This window comes from Emys orbicularis, chromosome 5 (assembly GCF_028017835.1).
Source record: "Emys orbicularis isolate rEmyOrb1 chromosome 5, rEmyOrb1.hap1, whole genome shotgun sequence".
Classification (NCBI taxonomy): domain Eukaryota; kingdom Metazoa; phylum Chordata; order Testudines; family Emydidae; genus Emys; species Emys orbicularis.
In genome coordinates, this window is record NC_088687.1 from 60339397 (window position 1) to 60361833 (window position 22437).

Consider the following 22437-nt stretch of genomic DNA (forward strand, 5'->3'; position numbering starts at 1 on the left):
CAGGCACTCAATATTAAGAGGCAAAATGCGACCTTGCACAGAAATCACATGTGCTATGAAATGTGAATAGTGTTGTACACCATGAAAGAGTATAAGCATTGTTCTGTAAAATGTATCTTTTTAAAAATTTCTCTCCTTTTTACCCTCCCCCAGCAGCTGCAAATTTTTCAAGCCTCCCTCCTCCATCCCGAAGGCTATCTCAGATAAGGCGTCGGAAAAAGAGGACGTGAGACGAGATGTTCGCGGAAATCATGGAATCCACCCGCAGTGAAAGAGCTCATCTGAATGAGTGGAAGGACACAGTTTCAAAGTATAGGAAAGATGCCAGTGAACGTGAGGACAGGAGGGACCAACGTGAGGACATGCGGGACCAACGTGAGGACATGAGGGACCAACGTGAGGAGAGGAGGGACGCTCGAGATGAGAGGTGGCGGCAGGAAGATTAGAGGAGGTAGGATGCAACGCTGGGTCTGCTGCGTGAGCAAACAGACATGCTCCGGCGTCTGGTGGAGCTTCAGGAACGGCAGCAGGATCACAGACTGCCGCTGCAGCCCCTGTATAACCACCCTTCCCCCTCAGCATGTTCCATAGCCTCCTCATCCAGACGTGTAAGAATGCGGGGGGGGGGGGAGGGAGAGCTCCGTGCACCCTCCCATTCCACCCCAGTGGATAGCCCAAGCAAAGGGCTGTCATTATTTTAACCTTTTTTTAGTGGCCTTTTCCTTCCCTCTGATCCTCCTCCCAAACCCCACCCAGCCTACCTTCACAGTTCTCTCCCTCTTTTTATAATCAATTAATAAAGAATAAATGATTTTTAAATGTTAGTGACTTTATTTCCTTTGAAAGCAAGCTGTGATCGAAGGGGGAGGGTGGGTTCCTTACAGAGAATGAGTCAATAAAGGGGGCGAGTTTTCAACAAGGAGAAACAAACAGAAATTTCACACTGTAGCCTGGCCAGTCATGAAACTGGTTTTCAAAGCTTCTCTGATGCGCAGCGCTTCCTGGTGTGCTCTTCTAATCGCCCTGGTGTCTAGCTGCGCGTAATCAGCAGCCAGGCGATTTGCCTCAGCCTCCCACCCCGCCATAAAAGTCTCCCCCTTACTTTCACAGAGATTGTGGAGCACACAGCAAGCAGCAATAACAATGGGGATATTGGTTTGGCTGAGGTCTGACCGAGTCAGTAATGATCGCCAGCGACCTTTTAAACGGCCAAATGCACATTCTACCACCATTCTGCACTTGCTCAGCCTGTAGTTGAACAGCTCCTGACTCCTGTCCAGGCTGCCTGTGTATGGCTTCATGAGCCATGGCATTAAGGGGTAGGCTGAGTCCCCAGGGATAACTATTGGCATTTCTACATCCCCAACGGTTATTTTCTGGTCCGGGAAGTAAGTCCCTTGCTGCAGCCGTTTAAACAGAGTAGTGTTCCTGAACACGCGAGCATCATGAACCCTTCCCGGCCAGCCCACGTTGATGTTGGTGAAACGTCCCTTGTGATCCACAAGTGCTTGCAGCACCACTGAAAAGTACCCCTTGCGGTTTATGTACTGGGTACCATGGTGCCCGGTGCCAAGATAGGGATATGGGTTCCATCTATCGCCCCACCACAGTTAGGGAATCCCATTGCAGCAAAGCCATCCACTATGACCTGCACATTTCCCAGAGTCACTACCTTCCGTAGCAGCAGCTCAGTGATTGCTTTGGCTACTTGCATCACAGCAGCCCCCACAGTAGATTTGCCCACTCCAAATTGATTCCCGACTGACCGGTAGCTGTCTGGCGTTGCAACCTTCCACAGGGCTATCGCCACTCGCTTCTCAATTGTGAGGGCTGCTCTCATCTTGGTATTCTGGCGCTTCAGGGCAGGGGATAGCAAGTCACAAAGTTCCATGAAAATGCCCTTACGCATGCGAAACTTTCGCAGCCACTGGGAATCGTCCCACAGCTGCAACACTATGCAGTCCCACCAGTCTGTGCTTGTTTCCTGGGCCCAGAATCAGCGTTCCACGGATAGAAGCTGCCCCATTAACAACATGATCTCCAAAGCACCGGGGATTTGAGAGAATTCTGTGTCCATGTCCTCATCACTCTTGTCGCTGCACTGCCGTCGCCGCCTCCTCCTCGCCTCGTTTTTCTGGTCCTGGTTCAGCATAAACTGCACGAGAATGCGCGAGGTGTTTACAACGTTCATGACTGCTGTCTTGAGCTGAGCGGGCTCCATGCTTGCCATGGTATGGAGTCTGCAGTGTTCACCCAGGAAAAAAGGCGCGAAACGGTTGTCTGCCGTTGCTTTCATGGAGGGAGGGGGGAGAATGTACCCAGAACCACCTGCGACAATGTTTTTTGCCCCATCAGGCATTGGGATCTCTACCCAGAATTCCAATGGGCGGGGGAGACTGCGGTAACTATGGGATAGCTACCCACAGTGCAACGCTCCGGAAATCGACACTAGTCCCAGTACATGGACGCACACCGCCGAAGTAATGTGCTTAGTGTGGCCGCATACATTCGACTTTATACAATCTGTTTCCAAAATTCGAATTCTGTAAATTTGGATTAATCCCGTAGTGTAGACATACCCTCAGACAAGCTTTTGAACCTCACCGGGCTCTTCTTCAGGCCTAAAAGAGGTAACCAGAGTGTCAGCTAAATACAAGGTGGGACTGATTGTAAGCATAAGGAGTTAACACATGTTGCAAGGGAACCAATTAAAATGAAGTGGGCAATTAACAGCTCTGCAGTCATAGGACAAAGGAGGGTTAGTATGTTACAAATGGTTATAATGAGCTATAAAACCAGTGTCTCTGTTGAGATCATGATTTTTAGGACAGGTCTACACTAAAAGTTAGGCCGACCCAGCTACGCTGCTCAGGGATGTGGAAAAAAAACATACCCTTGAGTGGCATAGTTAAACTGACCTAACCTCCAGCATAGACAGCATTAGGTCAACAGAAAAATTCTTCCATCGACCTAGCTACTTTCTCCTGCAGAGATGGAATACCTATGCTGATGAGAGAACCCCTCTTTGCCACAAGTGACAGGGTATTTTTGTCTTTTATCATTTTTCTGTGTGAGTTCATTCTAGAGTGTAGTGATTATCTGGTTTCACCCACATAGTTGTTCTTGGGACATTGATGCACTGGATGATTTATTGTGATAGGAATGTGTAGAACCCATATATTTTGAAAGTGTGTTGTGGGAGTGTTGATCATTGTAGCAGTAGAAATATGTCTGCAGGTTTTGCCAGGACAACAAATGCAAAACCTTATGCTTAATAATCTGTCCCATCTTGTATTTAACTGTGACACTGGTTACCTTTTTTAGATCTGAAGCTCAAAAGCGTCTCTCTCTCACCAATAGAAGTTGGTTTAATAAAAGATATTACCTCACCCACCTTGAAGAAAACATTTTCAAATATTTTAGATGCTAATGTATGGCTTTAAGTACTGCTAATGTTTGATTAACTATTATAAGTATTTTATTCCTAAGGATATGCAACAAGCTTTGAATCAGTTTGAATATTTGAATAATATTTTGCACAGTACACATTAGGTTCATAACTTTACTAATGATTACTCTTTTAGCTTTACAGAGGGACTTAAGTACTGGGGACAACTTTGAATGATGTCTGATTAAAACTGAAGTCCATTTAACTTTCAGATGTGTCTCCTAATTTTTTTGGCCCTGATCCTTCACAGCTCATCTAACACATCTATGGTGCATCAATGAAGTCATAATTCTGAATTTCTGATGTGATATAATATTACAATAGCAGCACACTGTTGTCAGACACAAAATTGTGACTACTCCACAGGATCAAGGAAAACTAGAACACATTTAAAACACTGTTACATTCAATAAATGATCTAAACCCCCTGAAAAATACTGGCCAAATACATTTGTATTCCATCTATGGGGGGAGAAGACTAAACAAAAACAATTTATTTTACAGCTTGATGAAAGACTATTACTTTGATCAAATAAAGTCTTCTTTACCAAAAAAATATTGATTCATGCTTTCTGTTGTCAAACTATACAACATATGAAGAGGAAATAAATTTGCAAGTAAAAACTATATTTTACAATTCTAAAATGTAGTTTATATTACATTATTAGACTCATTTAGCTGACTGTATGACACTGCATCAATCAAAATGTAGTATTATCCATCCACCATTCTCCTCTTTCTCCCACCAATACACACACAAGACAGCCAGATATGCAATCTATTCTATTTAAAATACATCCTATATACTGTTTTAAAAACAGGTTGGGAATCAGTTTTAAATAAGTTTGTCAGTCAATTAATGTTCTGAACCCCTGCTATTGACCCAGTAGTGTACAATCTGTTATTATGCACTGACCTACATATCATCTGTTCCTCGTACTGGTCTGTTCCAGGAAGACAGACAGCTGCAACACTATATCCCTGTTCAACCTGAGGACCATCTGACTTTAATTGTAGCACACAGCTTGATGTGGGTCTGCTTATGAGAAGCCAAAGTATCACACTGTAATAATCTGGAAAAGCAGAAACCTGCCAACACAGGGCTGAAAACAGGGGCCTGGGCTGTCTGGCTGGCTGACGGGCTGCAGGAAATATGATTAATGAGCAAGGTATAATGATATCAGGAACCTGATTAGCACCACAAAAAGGTCACAGATCAAAGCGGTATGCATTTCATGAGCTCCAATCATTGCATAAAATCTGTGGTCTTGAAAAGGTAAACGGAAATGCAAGAGGAAAAAATCTGTGTGTGATAGCTTACAAAAAAGAACACTTTTAATAATCATAATTTAGTCTGATACAGGAAGTTGTAAGGAAATATTAAATGAATCAGTGCTGTATTGTAACAACTGTTTTTAATAATATTTCCGAGGCACTGACTTTCAGGTGACTGCTAGTAAATATACTTATTCGTTATTTTGTTCATTATGCTAACCCCACAAATATAAAAAAGAAAATTAATATTAGTATTTTTGCATAAAATTTGATGGTTTTTATTCAATTGTAAAACAGGAAATCACTAATGGCACTGCCCATAAAAATATTCACAATGGAACCAAGCCTTACTGGCAGAATAAATTTACTTGTTATACACACCCAGCTTAAACTAGTTTGTTAACTAGTTAGTTAAAGGCTTTAATTTATCACTGCAGGGCTGTTCAAAACTTTCTTTGTTTATGAATTACACTAATATTAGCAGGGATTTGTGGTATGGCCAGAAGGGCTATTATCAGAAGCAAAGCTCTGAACAAAGACATTTTATATGGTGCCGCTTTTCAAGTTCCTATTTTCTCCCTACCCAAAATGAGTTTATGCCACCAAAAATGCTCTACTGCATCAAATTATAAAAGACTTTCAAAATTATACCTTCAGGTAAAAAATTTTTATTGAGCAAAACATTTTTATTTTTAATAATTATTTTGCATTTTCTCTCTTGATGAAAACTATTTTAGGACAAAAAAGTGGAATGAAAACCTTCATTATTAATAAATGCATTATTAATACTGCAAGTTTTACCTACATGCCAGATATTAAGATGGACAGCATAATAACTAACATAAAATCTTTCTAAACTAAGTAACTTTAATAAGTCACTTTCATTAATGAACATTTACTTGAAAACTAAACCAAGTGAGAAACAAAAATTAGATATTTACATCTGAACAATAATCTAGAGTTGTAAGAACATATTTAAGTAATTTTTAAGATCTGAAAAATATTTAAACTGAGTTAAAGTAAATTAAAATTTGAAAGTGAAAATGATCCAAGGTTAGAAAAGTGCTGCCAGTTTCAGACCTGAAATAATGTTACTGCATATAATGCAACTAATGTTACAGTTAGTCATATAATAAGAAACATGGTTTTCACTCTAGTTCTTTTTTTCTGAAATGATCTTTCAGAGAGTACCAAAACAAAGCAGCACTTACTATATGGATCCTAAGTAGATAAAGAAAAAGCCTAGAATACAAACTGAGAGTATTACTATATAAGATATAGCTCTAAGGGGATACTACATTTAGTGCCCAAGAATTTAACAGTAATAATTAAAAAGCATCTGCTTCCCACTGATCAGGCACTTCATCTGAAAATATAGCACAAGGGAGAGATATCAAGTAGAGCTGCAAAAAGGCAGAGATTATTAGCAAAGGCCTTGGGAAATGAGAGAGGGAGGAAAAGTCAGTCCTGAAGGCAGAGAGAAAAAATGGACGCTGGGGTCAGAAAGGAAGAGAAAAAGAAAGAGTGGGTACTGGAATGTTGAGGAGTATTGTTTATGTCCCCAGTAGGAAAATTAAGATTTATAATTATCACTGGTGCAACCTTATTAGCAGTGGACAAGGCAGATCTGTTGCCACAAGTGCAGCTGGAGTGTTGGATTGTGGTTCTTAATTTTGCCAGTGGAGAGACAGCTTCTATTGTGCAAGATTAGATTATGGGGTGGTAAAAACAACTGTCACTACTACAGCCTCCACTGATGGCCCTAACTTTCCTAGTGTGGACAATGACAGAAAGATGGACATAATATATGCAAGGATAAAAAATACTGTTGTGAGCAAATCAAGATGCTAAATTACATTGAACAAGTCTGCAGTGGTGTTTTCTGTTCTTAGAATGGTGTTGAATCATCAACGCATGTTGAATTCGAAGTGTTTGAGTATCATATTCATAATACATCAAACTTCATCAAGCCCTGTAACACCCAAAGTTGCACTCGAACCTTGCTATCTGAAGTCTGTGCATATTTTAATCTTAATTTGGATCAATTTCACATGTACTTTCCCTTAAAACAATACACCCGAATTGTTCTAGAATACTTCATAATTTAAAATCTTTATAGCTTGTCCTATAACTATTTCAAGTATTAATATTCCTGATTTCCATGACCCTAACATACAAAGACCCAAGCCTACACTCAATAGTATTTCCAAAGGCCATAACAGCATTACCTCACTAGTAAAATGACAGTTAATGACCAATTGCTAATGAGAGGAACCTCTGTTGAGTAAGTTCTTTTGCAACCGAGTAAAAAGCTTTAAGACAACCTGTAAAAGATGTTTTTAATTATGCATATGCCCTTTTTGCTTCTTCGTGAGAAAAAGGTTTTAAGTTTTTCGCTCAACAACAGAATAAATGTATTCTTTCTGGTTTGTTTGTTTTTTAAACCTAAGAATTATTAGGAAGGTCAAGTCTGGTGTTTCCTGGTCTTCTTGGAAGACATTTTAGCATCTCTGAAGTGTACAGTGGGATTTCATATCTTAATTAAATATTTTCTATAAGGGTTGAAAAGGAGTAGCTGAGTTGGTCATGGACAGACTATCAATTGTTACTTCGATTCTCAGCTTTAATTTTTTAAAAAGTCTCTATAAGTTATGGTTGGCAAGAAAGTATGTCCTGAGTGTCGCTGATGGAGAGACCTTTGAGTCTGCAGAGAGCCTGAAACAATAGCTCTGAGGTGTGAACTGTCCCATTCATTTCAGTGGGTGCTAACTCAGATGACAATGATATTATTTTCAAAATAGCCCAGTTCCTTATTTCACTGTTCCAAGCATATAAGAAAGAGAGGAAATGCTATATTCTGAAGACCAACACCAGGGCTTCCCAACATTTAGGAGGGAAAGACTCCCTGGGAGGGATTAGGGGGAAGAGGTGGGACATAGATGATGTATAAATTAAGATGCGTAGGCCTTTAAAACCACATGGCACAATTACAAGAGGGTGAGGGGGGTGATTGTTTTTATTTTTCTGAATGGCAGCTCAGCTTTCGTATGTCTGAAAAATACTCCCTTAATGGAAGGGGTGGGGACACTGACTCTTTAAGAAAGACACCACTTCTCCCAAATGTTCATTAGACACTGGAGTTAAATAAGTGTTTAAAAAAAGCAAATAAAAATATACATTTTAAACAGCCTGGCTGACTGAAAATCAATCAATTTTCAGTCTCTTGTGATAGGATAATTTAATTAGTCCTTCAATCATCAAGTCTTTTTAAGGTAGGCAAGATCTGAATATAAAGAAGAATTATGTAGCGCACCCTACTCTACTTTTTCTTTACAATAGCCCCCCAAGCAAATACTTTTCTTTACAATGTACAAAGAAAGTTTAAAGCAAAAAGAGTGAGGGGACAAGCCTCCCCGCCCCCACTTTGTAAGAAACCTTTACTCCCTTAGATTGCATCAGATTATCATTTTCAGTAATAGTTTAATGTAAATTCTAGCTATACACAGAAGACAAGGACAAATGGTCATGAGCTATTTTAGTAGAGAAGTTGCAAGAACTGGCCCTCAACTGACAAAAGATGATAGCCATCTTACCAGCCTGTTTATGCGAACAAATTCTTCTGGGCTTTTGGCCCATGGTGGAAGTTCAACATCAGATACCACTGTTCCATCATCCATCACACCTAGATTGTAATTGTTGAGGTTGACAAACATCTCTGGGAGATAATAAAATTCAGGAATCAGCTCCTGTATGCAAAGGAAAAACAATATCATGATATAAATTCTAACATACAACACAGTTACTTAAAGCATTAATGATGGGGGAGGAGGGCAGAGTGCAATAAGAGGAACATTAAACACTCACAGGTAGAAATCCTCTCTCATTACTTCACAAACATTTAAAGCCTCTTCAGATTTGGAAAGCCCTGATCATGCTCTTAACACAATGGAAGGGAGCATTTTTCAGGAAATAGTTCACAATATATTTTGTTGATTAAAAAACATATGTAAAGTGTTTTTGGTTACAGGTTTATCTGACAAATATTCATAGACAATCTTTTAAAACCATTTAGGTGAGGAACAAATTAAGACCTCATGGTGCAAACAAATTTTGGCTGAAACCTGAGGCAAAACTGCTCCTTTCAAGTTTCACACCAATCCCCACGTTTAAAAGAGTAACTACTAAGTGTACAAAGGGTAATCATAACACTGCACACAAGCAGCACCTGCTATAATTGTTATAATGTTGCAAAACAGTTAGTAATAATTAAGGCTACGATTCTGTCATGGGTATTTTTTGGTAAAAGTCATGGACAGATCGCGGGCAATAAACAAAAATTCATGGAAGCCTGCGACCTGTACCTGACTTTTACTAAAAAATTCCCTGGGGAGGAGGCAGACAGGGGACAAAGAGTTCTGCTGGGGCTTGCAGCTGCTCCAGCCCCACCAGCTGCTCCTGCAACAGGGGCTGACTACTACTCCTCTAGGGGCTCATAGACTCATAGACTCATAGACTTTAAGGTCAGAAGGGACCAATATGGTCATCTAGTCTGACCTCCCGCATGATGCAGGCCACAAAAGCTGACTCACCCACAACAGAATCTTCCAGCCTGCGACCCCTGCCCTATGCTGCGGAGGAAGGCGAAAAACCTCCAGGGCCTCTGCCAATCTACCCTGGAGGAAAATTCCTTCCCGACCCCAAATATGGCGATCAGCAGAACCCCGAGCATACAGGCAAGATTCTACAGCCGGACTCTCATTTTACCCGCGATGGCCCGTTAATGCCTATTTGACTAAAATCACATTATCCCATCAAACCATTCCCTCCATAAACTTATCAAGCCTAATCTTGAAGCCAGAGAGGTCCTTTGCCCCCACCGTTTCCCTCGGAAGGCTGTTCCAAAATTTTACCCCTCTGACGGTCAGAAACCTTCGTCTAATTTCAAGCCTAAACTTCCCCACGGCCAGTTTATATCCATTCGTTCTCGTATCCACATTACTACTAAGCTGAAATAATTCCTCTCCCTCCTTGGTATTAATCCCTTTGATATATTTAAAGAGAGCAATCATATCCCCCCTCAGCCTTCTTTTGGTTAGGCTAAACAAACCGAGCTCCTCGAGTCTCCTTTCATAGGAAAGGTTTTCCATTCCTCGGATCATCCTAGTGGCCCTTCTCTGTACCCGTTCCAGTTTGAGTTCATCCTTTTTAAACATAGGAGACCAGAACTGCACACAGTACTCCAAATGAGGTCTCACCAGCGCCTTGTATAACGGAAGCAGCACCTCCCTGTCCCTACTAGAAATACCTCGCCTAACGCATCCCAAGATCGCATTAGCTTTTTTCACAGCCACGTCACATTGCCGACTCATAGTCATCTTGCGATCAACCAGGACTCCGAGGTCCTTCTCCTCCTCCGTCACTTCCAACCTATGCGTCCCTAACTTATAACTAAAATTCTTGTTAGTCATCCCTAAATGCATCACCTTACACTTCCCACTATTGAATCTCATCCTATTATTGTTACTCCAATTTACAAGGTCATCCAAGTCTCCCTGCAAAATATCCCGATCCTTCTCCGAATTGGCAATACCTCCCAACTTTGTGTCATCCGCAAACTTTATCAGCCCACTCCTACATTCGGTTCCGAGGTCAGTAACGAATAGATTAAATAAAATCGGACCCAAAACCGAACCTTGAGGAACCCCACTGGTGACCTCCCTCCAACCCGACAGTTCCCCTTTCAGTACTACCCGCTGCAGTCTTCCCTTTAACCAGTTCTTTATCCACCTCTGGATTTTCATATCGATCCCCATCTTTTCTAATTTAACCAGTAATTCCTCGTGCGGCACAGTATCAAACGCTTTACTAAAATCTAGGTAAATTAGATCCACCGCATTTCCTTTATCTAGAAGGTCTGTTACTTTCTCAAAAAAGGAGATCAAGTTGGTTTGGCACGATCTTCCTTTCGTAAACCCATGTTGTAATTTGTCCCAATTGCCATTCACCTCAAGGTCCTTAACTACTTTTTCCTTCAAGATTTTTTCCAAGACCTTGCATACTACAGAAGTTAAACTAACAGGCCTGTAGTTACCCGGGTCACTTTTTATCCCCTTCTTGAAAATAGGAACCACATTAGCTATTTTCCAGTCCATCGGTACCTCCCCCGAGTTTACAGATTTATTAAAAATTATCGCCAAGGGGCTTGCAATTTCTCGCGCCAGCTCCTTCAATATTCTAGGATGAAGATCATCCGGTCCACCCGATTTAGTCCCATTTAGCTGGTCAAGTTTGGCTTCCACCTCTGATACTTTAATGTCAATTGCCCCTCCTTTATTCCCCTCTGTCCCGCTCCCTCTATTCCTAAGCCCTTCATTAGCCTTGTTAAACACCGATGCAAAATATTCATTTAGATATTGTGCCATGCTTAGATTGTCCTTAATCTCCACTCCATCTGCAAGCTTCAGTGGCCCCACTTCCTCTTTCTTTGTTTTCTTCCTATTTATATGGCTATAAAACCTCTTACTATTGGATTTAATTCCCCTCGCGAGGTCCAACTCTACACGGCTTTTGGCCTTTCTCACCGCATCCCTACATGCTCTGACCTCAATAAGGTAGGTTTCTTTGCCGATCTCTCCTCTCTTCCATTCTTTGTACGCTTTCTGTTTTTTCTTAATCGCCCCTTTGAGACGCCCGCTCATCCAGCTGGGTCTAATTCCCCTGCCTACTGACCGTTTCCCCTTTCTCGGGATACAGGCCTCGGACAGCTCGTGCAACTTCAGCTTGAAATAATCCCAGGCCTCATCTGCCTTTAGCTCTCTAAGTATGTTAGCCCAATCCACTTCCCTAAGTAGTTGCCTTAATTTATTAAAGTTGGCCTTTTTGAAATCGTAAACCTTAGTCACAGTCATAGTTTTATTTCTGTTAACCCTTCCATTTAGTTTAAACCAAATTAGCTCATGGTCACTCGAGCCAAGGTTGTCCCCTACAACCATTTCCTCAACGAGGTCCTCACTACTCACCAGCACCAAATCTAAAATGGCATCCCCCCTCGTCGGTTCAGCTACTACTTGATGAAGGAATTCATCTGCTAGCACGTCTAGAAACATCTGAGCCCTATTATTGTTACTAGCATTTGTTCCCCAATCTATGTCTGGGAAGTTAAAGTCCCCCATGATCACACAGCTCTTATTAGTTTTTACTTCCTTAAAAACATTAAATAGTTCTCTGTCCGCATCCAGGCTAGATCCCGGCGGTCTATAGCACACCCCAAGCAGTATCTCAGGGGAGGCTCTAGTAGTTCTTTTACCCAGTGTAATCGTTGCCCAGACAGACTCCGTCTTATCCATTCCATCACTTATTATTTCTTTACATTTTAGCTCATTATTGACATACAATGCCACACCCCCACCTTTACCTTTTTTCCGGTCATTCCTAAACAGCACATACCCTTCCATACCTGTACTCCAGTCATGACTACCATTCCACCACGTTTCGGTTATTCCTACGATATCAGGTTTCATTTCTTGGACCAGGAGCTCCAATTCCTCCATTTTGTTACCTAGGCTTCTCGCATTGGTGTATAAACATCTTACCATATGCTGTCTATCCATTCTCCCATTAGTTATGCACTTTGGTACGGACCCAGTAGTGTCCATCTGCCCCCTCCTTCTTATGTCCAATTCCCTACCCCTACCTATATCTGTGCTTTTCTCCTCGCCCTCTTTTTCAGTGTTGGAATCTGGCGTGGAGATCAACTGGACATCTCCCAACCGTCTCCCCCAAGTTCCTAGTTTAAAGCCCTTTTGATGAGATGAGCCAGCCTCCCTCCCAGAAGTCTATTTCCTTCCCTACTCAGGTGAAGTCCATCCCGCGAGAACAGCTGTCTGTCCCCGAAAGCCTCCCAGTGGCCATACATCCCAAAGCCCTCCTTATAGCACCACTCCCTTAGCCAGCTATTTATCCTCACAATCCTGTCTGCCCTTTGCTGTCCTTCTCTAGGAACAGGCAGAATCCCACTGAAGATAATCTGAGCCTCGACTTCCTTAAGCGTCTTCCCCAGCCTGGCATAATCTCCCTTGATTCTCTCTAGCGAGAACCTAGCCGTGTCATTCGTTCCTACATGAAGGATGATCAAGGGGTTCTTACCCGCTCCTTTTAGGATCCTTTTCAACCGCAGGTCCACATCCCGTATCTTAGCGCCCGGCAGACAGCACACCCTTCTGTTTTCCGGGTCCGCCCTGGTCACAGGCCTGTCTAACCTCCTCAGTAAGGAGTCCCCAATCACATAAACCTGCCTTTGCCTGGGGGCAGCGCAATCTACCAATCTATCCCCTGTTCCCTGCGGCCGTAACTCCTGTCTGTCTCTATTTTCCCTTATAGTCCCCCTATTGCCATCCTGAATCCTCCCGGGGCCAAGTGTTGATGCTACTTCCATCAACTCTTCCCCCCTGTGTATTGGACTAGCTGCCCTTCTTTTCTTCCTCTGCCTCCCACCATCAGGTACCACCTGCTGCGTCCCCTCCTTGTTAGCCAAACACCCAAACCTGTTCCTGAGTTCTATTTCCCCCTCACTAGCCCTCCTTTTCCTTGGCCTGCTTCTCACGGTCACATGCTTCCACTGCTCTTGTTCTCCCCCCGACATTCCCCCCTCACAGACCATAGCCCCCGCTTCCACCTGCACCCCTGAGCATGCCCCTTCAGCCACCCCTTGCCTTTGCTCCATTAGCTGCTCAAACCCCCTTCTAAACTCTACCAGGGTCTCTACCTGCATCTCCAACCCCCGAACCTTTTCCTCTAACAGGGCAAGTAGGCGGCATTTCATACAGACATACCTCTGATCAGGTGCACCTGCTAGGACTATATACATACCGCAGCTGCTACATGCTTTCATCTGCATTGTGTCCCCTGCTGCCTGGCTCATGGCTGCTGTGGTCTCTGCCTGCAGCCTCTGAGGGAACAGAGCACACCTGCCTCCCCTTCCACCTCCCCCTGTAAACTCCCACTTAAACTCCCCTGTTAGCAGCCCTGTTGGCCGGCTCCTGGGGGCCGCTGCTCGCTGCTAGGGCCGCTGCTCGGCTGGGAGGCCTCTTTTATAGGCCCCCTAATCAGCCAAGCTCCGCCCCCTAATCAGGGCGGAGCCCCTACTCAGGGCTCGGGGCTCAGCACACTGCCCCTACAGGCCTCTACACATACAAGCACTTCTCCTCCAATGAGACTCACTCCCACTTAAACTCCCCTGTTAGCAGCCCTGTTGGCCGGCTCCTGGGGGCCGCAGCTCGCTGCTGAACCAACACTGACTGCTGCTCCGGCAGCAGCCCTGGGGCTGCCCGCTGGCCAGCTGTTCTGGCAGCAACTGCTCTGAGGCTGACAGCTGCTCCAGCCCTGCCCCAAAAGAAGTCCCAGAAAGTCACGGAATCGGTGACCTCCGTGACAGAATCGTAGCCTTGGTAATAATCCCATTCACTCACACATACTGTCTGAAGCATTCACCATTTGGGCTGAAATTATCCATGTTTGGTCCCTGCTCAAAAGTAAATTTTCTGTAAAGTTTGAAATCTATGGAGTTATACCAGATTAAAACTAGAGTAATGAAGTTGTGAATCAGGCCCTCTATTTTTTTTTCCATTTCAAAATCCTGCTAACTCAGTCCTGCAAAAAACAGTCTCCAACCAACCAAAGGTGACAAGTCAAAAAGTCCGTTGTTGTTGTTAAGTATTCCACCACTCCAGTACAACTCAACTGGTGGTGGCAACATCTGGAACTTTCAAGACAGATCCTGCAATGCCTTCCATGCAGGCAGACCCCTGCACCCATGTGGAGCACCACTGAAGTCAAAGGGTCTCCCGTGGGAGTGAAGGGGTCTACCTGCATGGAGCTTGTTACAAGATTGAAACTAGAAGTTTTATCATTGTCTATATCTGCGCTGAGTGAGATTAGGACACAGTGATTAACACAGCAGTGGCCTGTCTATACTAAAGCTCTCACTAGCAGAGCTGCAACAGCGGTTACAACAGCAGGAATTTTTCAGATAAACAATCATGCACACACAGCTAATGAAGTTTGAATTTCTAAGCTTAATTGGAATAATTTAAATATTAAGAGGCACTTCTTTTTTAAAAAAATAACAACGGAAATTTAAAGCAGACAATGGAACATTAAGGGCCCAGTCAAACACATAATTTCAGGAAAAGTAAAGTTTCAATAGTATAGTTACCTTATTGCAAATGTTAGAGTTTACTCCAGTAAAAAATATTACCTCACCCACTTTGTCTCTCCAATATCCTGGGAGTAACATGGCTACAACAACACTGCAAAACTACTGCATATATGTAATATATATTTTCCCTTTTTAATTAAACGTGTAACTTAATATATTGCAGTCTACTCTGTAATATATATTTACCACATAATATGTAGGATGTATACAATGTGGTCTAGTTAATGTTGCTATTAGAACCATAACTTTTTTTATTTCCAGATTTTTGTAATTTTAACTGGGCGATCCAAACATTATATTTATTTAGAAAATGCTTATGTAGAAATTATGGGTTTTTTTGCCTTTGATGTATTTTAAAGGCATTTTTTAAAATGGGACATTAACATTCAGTCTTAGGAAACATAGCAAGTAAAAGGTGATAATTTGATAGATTTAGAAAAAATTATGTTGCTAAATTGGAGAATTCCCTCCTCTGAATGGAATGGATCAATATTTGTAATTGCTTCAGGAAATTAATTTAATAGCAAGCAACTAGTGTAAAATTGGTATTCCGTTTAACAAGTGGAGACTGCATGCCACTTAACAAGCAGAAAAATACAGGCTGTTCTGTTGGCTTTTATGTGCAGTGGACCTGTGTGTAGCTATGTCAGAGGCCCAAGTAGATCAGATTTGAAATCCAGTCTTGACATGGGTCAATGGATCAGTGGTCTCCCAGATACCCCCTCGGGGCTAGCTATGGCAGAGCAGCTTTCCAAACAGCTGAGTGCAATAGGCAGGTCATCAGATTGTGGACAAGGTCAGTCTGCAGTAGCCAGAGCAAAGACAGGAAAGATCTAGCAGGAATTAAGCTATTATCACCTCCATCCTTGTGTGAAACATTGCATGACTTTGAATTGTACATCTTTTTGTTTACAGTCACCTTAATTAACTAAGCAGGGTAAAAATGAGCTTGTATATCAAATGCTTGACAAGTACCTGATAATAAGAAGTTTGAAACCAGTTAGTTGGACAAATAAGGAAAGGGGTTGTAGCAAGGTTAAATAAAAAGTCTAATACCAAAATTTCAGCAATTTCATCATTTTACATCTCACATAAAGAAAGGCAGGCTACTATTAATTCAATAGCAGAGAAATACATCAACTTACACTACAAATATTAGCACATAGTATGATGCTGAATGTTTTAAACATCAGCTCATCACATATGTTACTGATGACTTTTTAAATATATAAATACACAACTTGCAGAACCAAATGAGTAGATCAAAAAACATTTGGCTTTGTAGAATACACATGGCTTTCATTAGAATATGCAGAAATGCTATGCTGAAAGGTAACAACATAAAAACAATCAATTACTTCTGTTAATTTCTCCAATTAAAAAACATTTTATAGAAATGATTTCATAACTTTAATAACTAGTTTTCAGGAAGATCTCTACTGGTACCATAGTAAAGCTTCAGAGTAGCAGCCGTGTTAGTCTGTATCCGCAAAAAGAACGAGTTTTTTCATGAAGTTGATGGATTTCCATCAACTTCATGAAAAAACTCGTACAGATACAGACAGACATCATCTTCCTTTCCAAATGCAAGCAGATGGACATCATACCAAAAGGACTAAAGGTAATGTTCTTTTTGCATAGTAAAGCTGTTTTTCTTTCTAACAAGCAAATGCCTCTCTTAAATATCAGGGTCCTGATTCCGTTGCCCTGACCTAGTGTTTTCATTTACACAGAGGCAAAGTGAGTGCAAAGTAGCTGTAAACTACCATTCTGATTTGGTAGTACTTTACACCCACTTTAGAGTCACTTTGCACTGGTGTAAAAGACTACACACAAAGCAGGGCAACAGAGAATCTGGCATCTTTGCACCTAAAGATAATTTCAACTGAGTCATGTTAAAGGACAATACTCAAAGATTACATCCTTATCACACTTACAAACCTTTACACTTCTGATGATGGCCTCCTTAGCAAGCTCAATATTTTAAAATAATGGCATTGTTTGTGCTGCTACTAGAAGCCTATTCTGGGGGAGTTCTTACTTGGCCATAAATGTTTACTTCTGACAAAGTAAGTTCAAAAACATTGTTTATGCTACATTTATTTTTTCTTAAAAGGATCATAGCATGTGCACAGTATTGCCCTGATCCTGAAATCACTTACTCATGTGAGTAGTTCTACTGACAACAATGGGACTACTCATGGGATCAAAGTTAACATGCACCTATGTGTGATAGGGACCTAAATTTGGTTCACCTCCCCCCCCAAAGTTTCATACCATATGGGCAACTTCCACACTAAACTGTAATGGCATTTTATTTATCTATTGAATGAAAACTACTATAGAGTTGTTTGATGCTTCTTTTGTTTGTAAGATTTCACAGGGGACTGTGAAATTGTCTGATTATTTTCATGTGGTAGTCCTAAACATTCATCTTGAAAATCACTTCAACCATTTTCTTTATTAAAATACTTTCATGGATTAGAAACACAAGAATAAAATAGTGAAATCATTTTTAATGAAATTCAATTCTATAGGGTAAATTTTACCACTCTTACATTCTGTATTATCTCATTCCTTTTGTAGTGCTATTGACATCACTTAACTACTGAGAGTGTCAGGTGTTACTCAATATGAGTAAGGTGATGGAATCTAGCACATAGTATTTAAATAGGCCTTTCCATGATAGACTTCAGATGTTAGGGCTTACTGTGTCAGGAATTTTCATTTCAAGGATTTCCATATATGTTGGAATGCAACTTATTTTAACAACTGTCTTTTCCCAAATGGACAACACTGATTTCTAAGGAAACTTGCTTTTTTAATATTATTACAAAGCAGCATCGATGAGGATTATCAGCTGAGCACTGGGAATTGTTTTTAACATATGCTACAGAGCACAGAAAGCAATCTGTTACATCTTATAGAAGCCCTGTTTTATTTTGTCCTTGATTTCTAGATGATAAAGTAGCGTATTTTGAAAGAGAAACAGATGAACTGTAGAGGTATTTAGAATCAGTGAGTCAAATCCCCAGCCAGAAAACATTTTAGAAGAGATCAAATTTGGGGCCTAAACTATTTCAAAGTCCCTTTAAGCAATATTAAAGGTCTTACTATCACCAGCCAAAAATACACTAATAAAAGCTACAAAACGCACACTAGAAGTCCAGTCCGGCACTCTTATTGCCATGATTTGTTTCCTTTGCTACAGGACCTAAATGGTGCAGTTGGTACAATTGGTTAAAATACCACTTTAGAAGCGTTACATATAATGTCTGTTTCTTCCATATCAATTGGCACACTAGTCTCTAAGTACCCACAGTATCATATCTTTTCTATTACATATCATAGAAATGTAGAGCTGGAAGGGATCTCAAGAGGTCATCTAGTTCATCCCTTCACACAGAGGCAGGAACAAGTATGCCTAAACGAGTGGTTCTCAATCTTTCCAGGCTGATTTGTCTTGCTTTCCCCAAGTTTCACCTCACTTAAAAACTACTTGCTTACAAAATCAGACCTAAAAATACAAAAGTGTCACAGCACACTATTACTGAAAATTGCTTACTTTCTAATTTTTACCATATAATTGCCAAATAAATTGATTGGAATAGAAATATTGTACTTACATTTCAGTGTGATACTTGGGCCTATTTTTCACTTGTGAGCTTTGTCTGAAGCCCGAGCCCCAGGTGGCAGGATTGAAACATGTAGCTTAGCTTTGTGGGGGCCCCTCTGGTATGGGGCCCCAGGTAGTTGCCCTGCTTGCCACCCCTTAATGCAGGCCCTGCACTTGCGATCCCCCTAAACCCCTCCCGTGACGCCCCTGGGGGCTGCAACCCCCTGGTTGAAAAACACTGATCTAGATGAGTTGAGTACTCCCTGGAAGATATCTGTGTATACCCCTGGTTAAGAACCACTGGCCTAGACCATCCCTGACAGGTGTTTGTCTAACCTGTTCTTAAAATCCTCCAGTGATGGGGATTCCACAACCTCCATTGGAAGCCTGTTCCAGAGCTTTAACTATCATTACAAAAAACTTTCTAACTATAAGATCTAACCTAATTCTCCCTTGCGGCAGATTAAGGCCATTACTTTTTGTCCTACCTTCTCCTGGACGTGGAGAACAATTATTGATCACTGTTTTCTTTACAGCCGCTCTTAAAATATTTGAGCACTGTTATCGGGTCACCCCTTAGTCTTCTTTTCTCAGGACTAAATATACCAAGGGTTTTTTTTAAACCTTTTCTTCGTAGCTCAGTTGTTCTAAACTTTTCTCATTATTGTGACTCTCCTCTATACTCTCTCCAATTTCTTCATGTGTGGCACCTGGACTTGGACACAGCACTCCAGCTGAGGCCTCACCAGTGCTGAGTGCAGCGGAACAATTAACTCCTGTATCTTACATACAATACTTCTGTTAATATACCCCAGAATTATACAAGCCTTTTTCATAACTGCGTCCCGCCATTGACTCATATTCAGTTTGTGATCCAGTATAACCCCCAGATCCTTTTCAGCAGTACTACTGGCTACCCAGTTATTCCCCATTTTGTAGTTGTACATTTGATGTTTTTCTTCCAAAGCTTAATACTTTGTACTTGTCTTTATTGAATTTCATTTTGTTGATTTCAGACCAATTCTCCAATTTGCCAAAGTTGTTTTGAATTCTAATCCTTTCCTTCAAAATGTTTGGGACGCCTCCCAAGTTTACTAAAATCAAGATATATTGTATCTTGCCCCATCTCCTAGACAGTAAACCTGTCCATAAAGGAAATTAGGTTCGTCTGGCATGATTTGTTCTTTACAAATCCATGTTGGCTGTTACTTATTATCCTATTATCTCTTAGGTGCTTATAAACTGATTATTAAATAATTTGTTCCTGTACCTTTCCAGGTATCAAAGTTAGGCTGATTGTTCTATAATTCTCCTTGTTCCCCTTTTTAAAAACAAGTATTGTGTTTGCCCTGCTTCAATACTGTCGGACCTTACCCATCCTCCAGGACTTCTCAAAGATAATCACTAATGGTTTTGAGATTGCTTCAGCTAGTTCCTTTAAGCATCCTATTGTGCATTTCATCAGGTCCTGATGACTGAATATATCTAACTTACCTAAATATTAATTACCTCTTCTTTCCCTATTCTGGCTTGTGTTCCTTCACCCTTTTTATTAATATTGTGTTAAATATCTGGTCATAATTTATCTTTTTAGAGAAGACTGGAGCAAAACAGGCATAAAATAACTCAGCCTTCTTGATGTTATCCGTTATTAGTTCTCCTTCCCCTGCTAAGTAGTGGACCTACACTTCCCTTCATCTTTCTCTTGCTCCTAATGTATTTATAGAACCTCTTTGTATTGATTTTTATTTCCCTTGCTAGGTGTAACTCATTTTGCGTCTTAGCCTTTTTCGTTTTGTCCACATATGGTTGTGCTATTCTTTTGTCTTCAGCTATTTGTCCATGTTTCCACTTTCTATAGGATTCTTTTTTGATTTTCAGACCATTAAAGAGCTCCTGAAGGAGCCATATTGGCCTCTTACTATTCTTCCTATCTTTCCTTTGCATTGGGATAGTTTGCTGTTTTTCCCTTAACATATGTTATTTCTCTCAACAAATTGCATTAAATTCTCTCCCCTTCCCCCCTCCCCCCAAGTCTCGGCAGGTTTCCATTCAAGTTCTTAATTTAATTAACAAAGTAATGACCTTTATCACTGGATTGTCAACGTGTTGAAATTCTCTTTCATGTAATGTGATTCTTTTTCTGAATATTTGTTAGTTTAAACAAATGACATATTAACATATTAATTATATTAATGAAAATTATACAAAACCAAAATGTATAAAAAGGTACTATATGTATTTTGATAAATGGCTTGCTATGCTTTTAATAAGAACTGGATGAAAATTTCCATTCAACACTGATGTACTTAAGAGGTGATTACTTAGCAGTTCAAAATTGCTAGCTAACACCAATTATATGTGTATGCAAATATTTTACTCTATTCTGTAGGATATACTGAGGACGCATGGGGAAATTATGTAATGCTAATCTCTTACTAGGAAAAGAGAGGCAAAAATAAAAAAACAGGTTGAATATATAATTTCAGCCTTTTCCCCCCATGTCATTTAAAAAGTGGACTAAATTACATTTTGAAAGTAATTAGTGGTGGGGAAATAAAATTTGGTAGCCCTTGTAACTTCTAGACTATGAAGCTTCTTATTCACAGAGAGTCCAAAGAATACCAAAAGGGTAATTTACATGAACAAGAAAATTTTAGGGGTTAATATCCATGGACAAACTGCATATAAGATGCTTAAACTGATGATTAAACTACAAGTGAAATCAGATTTGTGTGTGCTTAATATGGGAGAGGGAAGATTAAATGGTGAATCTTCCTAAAGGAGTTGCCTCCCCCAGTGGCTTGAAGTACGGCCGATATCACATATGAATGTATAACTAGCAGTCTGTTGTACCCTAACAGCTTTATCTGACCTAAATAAAAAAATGAAAGAACTGTTACAAATAATATGAGTGACAGGGGATCACTTTTGGAAAGTATCATTTAGCAACAATTATCCATATAGAAGTGACTTAAAAGCAATATTTCCCGGTACTCCCATTTCCTCATGCATCCTCTGAGGTCTCAGCAATCAGACGAACCTCGGAACAGTTGAAAGGACTTGGAACTTCCATGAGGAAATCCAGATGAACATAGGCTATCATATCCAGAAATCTAGGATAAGGGCAATGGGGCACTATAAGGAGGTCTTAAATTCTGCATAGCCTAATTTTTCATGCACCTATGGGATCAAGCAAAGGGAGGCAGCAGATCTCAGAGCATCATCCAGTCCCAACACAACACATTAATGTAGAAGTCAAAGACCCAAGTGCAAAACCAAGGACACTTCATTGATAGGGTCTGTGTGCATTGAGTATAAACTAATTAATTTACTGTTCATGCCTAACACCTCCTGACTGAAATTCCACACCCTAAAAAATAGGTTTTTCTGGCTGAGACTGTAGGTTGTTTTTACCTCTGAGGTATATCACCAATGGCACTACCAAGACCTTGGCAGAGCTTTTGGGGGCTGAGCAAAAGCCAAGATGAAACAACGGGAGAACTTAACTTTCGTCTGGGTCTACATTTTCAGAATGCATAGTATGCTACCTCAGTACTGCTAATACTGTGGGCTAGACAGGTTTCTCCAAGTTTTCAGAGCAAGTAACCTCCTCCAAGCTACGAAATGAACTCCAAGATTAACCTTAACCATGAATGAGAAAAAAATTGTAATCATAATCATACCAGAATAGCATCTAATTATGAAGTTTTGAAAAGTAAATTTTGATGAGAAAGGAAGCCCAAAATTATTAATACACAAACAATTCATTGTAATGGATAAGGTTGTTTTGCTACTGGAAGATGTTCCCCATGATTCTGAAAGCACAAAATACACAACCTACAATTATTTTAAAATCAGCAGCAGGTTGTGATACAAAGA

At 40.8% G+C, this 22437-nt stretch overlaps 1 protein-coding gene across 1 annotated transcript in view; it reads right to left on the reverse strand.

Annotated features, from left to right (window-relative positions):
* LRBA (LPS responsive beige-like anchor protein) overlaps nucleotides 1-22437 on the reverse strand; it is a 576728-nt gene that overhangs the window by 117076 nt on the left and 437215 nt on the right. The window contains 1 exon segment of the mRNA XM_065405711.1: nucleotides 8317-8469. Within this exon segment, the coding sequence (XP_065261783.1) occupies nucleotides 8317-8469 (153 nt within the window).